We start from the raw sequence: 6,476 nt of genomic DNA, 5'->3' as shown, positions 1-6,476 counted from the left end.
AAATAAAAGTTTATCAAGTAAAGTCTAATGTTACAACTAATCAGGGATCCCTTTAAGACAACACAGTTTTCACACAGCAAACGATTTGATTGAGGCTTACTTTTCAGTCCGAGCTTCTATCTGCCTGTCATRAAAGTGCTGTCAGGAAGTGACAGACAGAGCTGTGTACCTTAGTGCTTATGTATTAATAGTAAACTACTGGGTGAATGTATGTTGTGAGTTATTGTGGAGAAGAGACCATTTTGTAGTTACAAACGCTRAGGTCTCTATGTAAATGTCATTGTATTGAACAAATTTAACAAGCTCAAAAAGCAGATTTACAGCTTTATTAAAGATATTTATGAAAACTCACGTCTATGATTTTRAATGACAATTTAACACAAATCAGTTTAAAGCATTGGGTCTGTATAACAGCATACTTTTTCTTTGAATTTGTTCAATGCAGGAAATACCATGTAGAGCTCAGGTATTRTTTGTTTTCTCAGCCATAGCAATGAGACGAGGAATGTGATGTTTCATGTTTAGTTTAGTTAAACACAAAACATCTTCGTAATTTAAACCTGACCCTTTGAGGGTCACCATGATGCTGATGTGGGCCTAAGCAAAAAAAAAAAAAAAAAAAAAAAATCACATCACCGTCTTGTTTCAAAGGCTTTAAAAAACAGTCTACCTCCAGTCCCCAGAGCCTGGATTAATTGATATCAGTTTGTTCCTGAGGACTGCAGCTCCGGTGATTAAAACCAGCTCCCGGTGAATCAAGCAGAGCGGTGACAAATTAGGAGCATGTGAGAAACTGTCTGCGTGAGCTGGCTTTAGAAGGGCCACTCGCAGACATTAGGGTCAAGACAGTGTGCGGGCTGTTGTCCCTTTCAAAATAACAACCAAGAGTGCATGCTATGTGACCTTTCATCCAGCCAACATTAATCTGATCCATTACTTGTCAGGCAGGCCAGTGACTGTATTGTCATCCGTCAGAATGTGTGTCCTCCTGCTCCATTTAGCTACAAAGTCCAAACAGTTGGCCTCATTCAGCTTCACCTTTGACATTTAGGTTCAACAACTGAAATCGGGCTTTGGCAGAGTTAAAAAAGCACAGAAATTCTCCCAGGACAGCTTGTTTGTTGGACAAACCAATTCCGTTTGTCCCGAGTTTTCTGCCGATGACCCCACGTTCTGCCTCAGAGTTTACTTCAGAAAATTTGCTCTAGAGCCACATTTGCCCTGTAGAAAACTGATGAGGTCACCTGAGCTTTTATCAGCTCAGCATAATATTCAAGCARGACTGTGGGAAAAACATGGTCAGATGAAAGACATGTCATTGTCAAGATGTAGATTGACCATAAACAGCATTAAAAGTAAGGAAATTTGTGTTGGTAGATTACTTATTTGTTGTAACAATGCTTCTTGGGAATAAATCTCAAACTCAAATTTCCCTTTTAAGTAGTGCAACATTTATAAGGAACATGCATTTGTGGGATGAGCAATAAAGCTTGTGCTGTATGTGAGTTGTGCACAATGAAAAATKTGCCAAATCTTCTTTTGACAAACAACTTATTTTGTTGTTAGTATTGACAGTTGTTACGAGCTTCTGGTCCCACCAGGTGCTGCCACTAAATCAGGGGCCTGGTACTTGTTGCCAAGTAGCATTGTTACAACAAACAAATAATCTACCAAACACACATTTTCTTACTCTTATTGCTAAGTAAGTTTWTATATATTTTAAATACCTGCACATCTGGTTCTGTGGTACCTGACATTTAACCGGGATCACAATAAGCATTGAGCACTCTTATTATTTCTCAATAATAAATGTTTTTTCAACTTTCAAGGGGGTGGGGTAGGGGTGAGGGGTGGTAYYGTGTATTTTCCAGGCACATAGTTAAATTCTATAACACAATCAAGTAACTATGTTACAGTACCTTATGTTATCCGAAAACGCTGTGTATATCAAAAATTAATTTGATTTTGCATTATTGGCCATCTAAGTGCCTTGAAATTGTCCTCTATGTTTAAAAACCTCCAACCATTGCTGACAGTCCTAATTCAGCAAATCAACACAATAATGCTTCGGGGGAGGGGTGCTCTGTGGTGCGGGAGCTCGGCTTTAGACTGAGCTCCGGGGAGGAGCTTTATACAAATAGGTGGTGCTTTGTACCAGCAAGCGTTTAGACAGCTCCACGTGACTACCACAGGAGATTCAGATTTGTGATGAGGGAATGACATTATAACAGGGTACGAAGCTCCAAAAGGTTGATTTTGCATAATACCCCCCACCCCTCCACCTCCCACAATGCTTACTGTTTGCCAGTGATTCACAAGAAAATTTAACCACATCACACCTGTTTTAAAATGTTGTCATTGGTTAACAAATCATTTTAGAATTCATTAAAAAATGTTTTTAAATATTCTTACCTCTGCTCACCTATCTGAGCTAATACATGCTTGCCTACCTGCCCGTTCTCCCAGGTCTGACCAAAAACTAGGTGTAACCTAAAAGGGGGCCTTTTAGTGTGGCAGGGCCAAAACTGTGCAGCAAATTGCTTTTGCACACCAGCCAGGCATGGACCGTATAGCTGCTTTTAAATCTTTGCCTAAAACTCTTTTTGCTTTTTTAGTTTGTGTTGTCTTCTAAAACATTGATCCTTATGGTTTTGTTATTTTCTTTTTATTCCTTTCTCAGTTTTATTAAATGAGAGTTTACTTGTTTTGTTTAGTACAGCATTCTGTTTCTTGGAGGAGCTTTGTATACAAAATTAGATCAGATGAGYGACTCCTCTTTCAGCTTTAAGAAAATTTGTACAAACAGTTCARTTGAGAATAATGGTATGAGTTTTTGTCACAGCAGTATGTTTGACATKAATTAAACTTGTAAAAAAAACMTCTCRYTAWTTTGTTGTAGAAAYATTYAAAGTTTAAATGAGTCACAGAAATTCCTAAATTACTTTTAGGTTTTATAGAAAATGTTGTGTATTATTCCTCTGGTGTTCCATTTAAATRTTCTTTTTAGATCACTGATTCCAGCTAAAGCAGCAACAACTGGAGCCCTCGTGGAGCTGATGTACCCACCCTGACCCGAGCCTCTGTGAGGTTGGTCCACACAGCGATCTCCTCCCGGGTGCTCATGTCTGGGTAGCGGTTCCTCTGGAAGGTGGCCTCCAGCTCCTGGAGCTGCTGGCTGGTGAAGTGGGTCCTCTGCCGCCGCTGCTTCTTCTTCAGAGAGCCGTCCTCGGTGCTGGACTCGTCCATCTGGTTCTGGTGGGACTTCTCTGTGTCTGCGGAGACTCAGGAGGAAAAGAGTTGGCGTAAGGCAGAGGTTCTCTATTTAATGCAGCAGGAGTTCAGAGCCACTGAAGCAGGAATAAAGAGCAGGAGCAGTTGAACCAAAGTCAGTGAATATATTTATGTTGAAAAGAAAATCCTCTTGAAATGATCCCGTGTTAATCTTTATTTAAATCTGAATTTATTTCTCATTTAACTGAAAGTCTGTTGACAGCTGAGTTGACTGACTTCCTATGATATGAAGCAAAAAAGTATGAAATAAAGCTTGAACTTTCTAACATTCAGAAGTATTGAACCAATATTTTAAAAAGCATAGGATATTAATAGTAGCTTGAAGCAATGGACAATATTTTTACTGAAGATCAAATAAGTGAAGATGTTTTATACTTTCTTTTCATCTTCATTTCACAGAATAATCTGCCTTGGCGTTTAAATTGTGCAGTTATTAACAGTGCCCATGTCTCGTATGACTGACAGCATCATACAGTATTTAAAGAAGAAAATATAAGCTATTGCTCATTATAGTAAATGAAAAATGTAAAAAAAAWTTTTACTGTAATCAGAGTTTTAAGAAGTTATATGGAGCAATTGCTTAGTAATTCTGCTGACTGTCAAAAAACAGTGAAACTATATTAGTACACTCTAAAAATGAAATGTTGGATTTCCTTAACCATGTTATGTTACCTGGTTCCACTTAACTGAGTTGAGTAAATTCAAAGCAATATACCAGTTTTTTCAGCCAAAGAACATGAGTATGTTGCTTTGAATTTACTCAACCCAGTTAAGTGGAACCAGGTAACATAACATGGTYAAGTAAATCCAACATTTCATTTTTAGAGTGTACATTATTAGAAAAAGCAGTTAAAACATCAAAGACAAAAAAAAACAGTAGCTTTACCTGTGGTTCAAAAAAAGGTTACTCATACAGATGATAGATTGATACAGAAACCCATATATTTTATATATTTAGCACTGACAGATAAATTATTGCACAAATAAAATATCTCATGTCATCAAAGTGAAGCTGTAGGTTGAACATTTTTATTATAATAGCTCCTTCAATTTGGCACAAAAATACTAAAGTGTCCATCTGTGTATGGAGGTTAAACTAAAGCACCAAATCAAAGTATTCAAGTTACAAAGGTTAATGAGGGACACCCACAAGAAAAAAAAAATTCCTTTGACTTGTTTCCAGGTTTTACAATTAAAGTCAAAATGTGGAGGAAAATATTAACATAGTATTTTCAGAATAAAACTGAAATGACACAAATATGCTTAAAATTTTAGTTGTTTTTTGGGGGCGGGGAGCTTAAGGAGGAATAAAAAACAAACCTTTGTTGGTGCAATAACATACAATACCCACATGCCTTGAACAGATGAACCAGTGACTTTATAGTTTAAATAGAACGGAAAATAATTTAGTCCATATCATAACTTAGATATACCCAACTTGTCTTCTCCAAATTATCAGTTTAGACTGTAGTGTCAGTTTTACAGGGGAACCACAGAGATATGAGCTTCTGATGATTCAGGAGTAATTTGAGGCCAAACGTCTGTCTGATGTTTTAAACTCTTATTGTGAAGGGAATTCTATGAATTACACTTCTATAGGAGGATAAACCACACCTTGAATTAGTATAAAAAAGTCTTGTGTTATTATATTGGAGTTTAAGTGAACCCACTAAAACTGAACAAATCAGGTTCAGGAGCACAAATAGATGTACTTCTTCAGTTTTAAAATACTGTCTTTTATTTTCCAATTTTTCTACTTTAATCTCTAAACCTGGAAAGGAAAATTTGTGTAACCCTCATTTTTAATTGGCACTAATACACTGTCATGCCTAAGTTTTGTTTATATGTAAATGCACTTCCTTCATATAAATTTTGGTTAAAGATTACATTTATGTTGTGTTCATTGCTTAAAAACACTCTCAAAACGGAACAAAGTATATTCAAATCTGAAGCTGTTTACTTGCTGATTTGTTTCCGAAGCTACATGACCACCAATAAACTGACACTCCTCACATGTGAAACAGTGTGTGGTCAACTCCATATATGTTAATAAACCAACCTGATCCCAGCTGAATGTAATCGGATCAGATTTGATCTAAATAAAATCCCTCCGACGCCCCCAGGACACGCACACAAAAAAGAAGGACGAGCGGCAACGTGACGTTGGACCAGGAGGACGGCTGCAAACAATGCCTTACATGCAAAACTCTTCAGTGATTGTTTTGCCCCCAGCGCAGTCGGTTTAAAGGACCACACATCCATGTTATGTCTGCCAAGCTCGCCTCTCTGCCAGATCTCGCTCCCGCAATTTGAGGACCTCACAGAAAGGAGTGAAATTAGCTGGCCGGGTAATCCTGTGGATCAGGCTTTTGTGGCCGGGGCAGGTTGGGCTCTGTTTGGCGAGGGCTTAGCTCTCTGGGAGCCGTTCGAAATGATCAGCGGGGTTTAAAAAGAGGCTCCGCAGGGCCACCAGCAAAACCAATAAGGGCCAGGCCGGGGCTGTTATCTGCCAGTAAACTGACACTGGGTAAGCTGTCACTTAAGGCCAAAGTCTATAACACAATACAGAGGAAAGGCCGGGGCCTTTTTAGAGTAACTCGCCGAGCAACAATAGGAGCAATCTGACTGATAATGTACGGACATGACAGAGGTGCTCCGGGTCAGCGTCTCAGAGGGCTTTAATCTGGAAAGCAAAACACTTTGAGAAGCTTTTAAAGAAATCACTTCTCGACACGAGGACAGGGAAAGAATCTGAACATGTTTAACAWTTTTTAAAATAAAAAGACGACCACATTTCCGAAAGCAATTAACGCATCTGGAATATGTTGAGTGTTTTTGTCCAGCTGAGGACTTTTGAACCAGTCTACAAGAAGTCAGGATATTAAAAAGCATTTTTTAAACATGATTTTACATTAGAGCAGATTGACAGCCTGAGGCCCAGGCGTCAGCTAGGTGTGTTCAGGTGTGGCTCTGAAGAACTGAGCACACATTTAAGCTCGTCATTATTCTGGTCTTTGTAAAGAACCAGAATACTGTTTAAACTGTAAGAAATCTAACTGCAGTAATGATTACACAGAAGACCCCCCCCCCCAACCCCCCCAGCAGGCATGAACAGTGTATCCACTGGTTTAGCAAAGAGACAAACACAAAAAAAGACTTCATAGAGGATATTTATTACTTTATTG

At 38.5% G+C, this 6,476-nt stretch overlaps 1 protein-coding gene across 1 annotated transcript in view; it reads right to left on the bottom strand.

Annotated features, from left to right (window-relative positions):
* pitx3 (paired-like homeodomain 3) overlaps positions 1-6,476 on the bottom strand; it is a gene marked incomplete in the record, with an annotated part of 24,596 nt that overhangs the window by 7,810 nt on the left and 10,310 nt on the right. Inside the window, 1 exon segment of the mRNA XM_014002774.1 lies at positions 3,067-3,272. Within this exon segment, the coding sequence (XP_013858228.1) occupies positions 3,067-3,272 (206 nt within the window).

Source organism: Austrofundulus limnaeus, unplaced genomic scaffold (genome assembly GCF_001266775.1).
Source record: "Austrofundulus limnaeus strain Quisiro unplaced genomic scaffold, Austrofundulus_limnaeus-1.0 Scaffold0, whole genome shotgun sequence".
Lineage (NCBI taxonomy): Eukaryota > Metazoa > Chordata > Actinopteri > Cyprinodontiformes > Rivulidae > Austrofundulus > Austrofundulus limnaeus.
The sequence above is the reverse complement of the archived record's forward strand: the minus strand, read 5'-3'. Positions and strand labels throughout refer to the sequence as shown.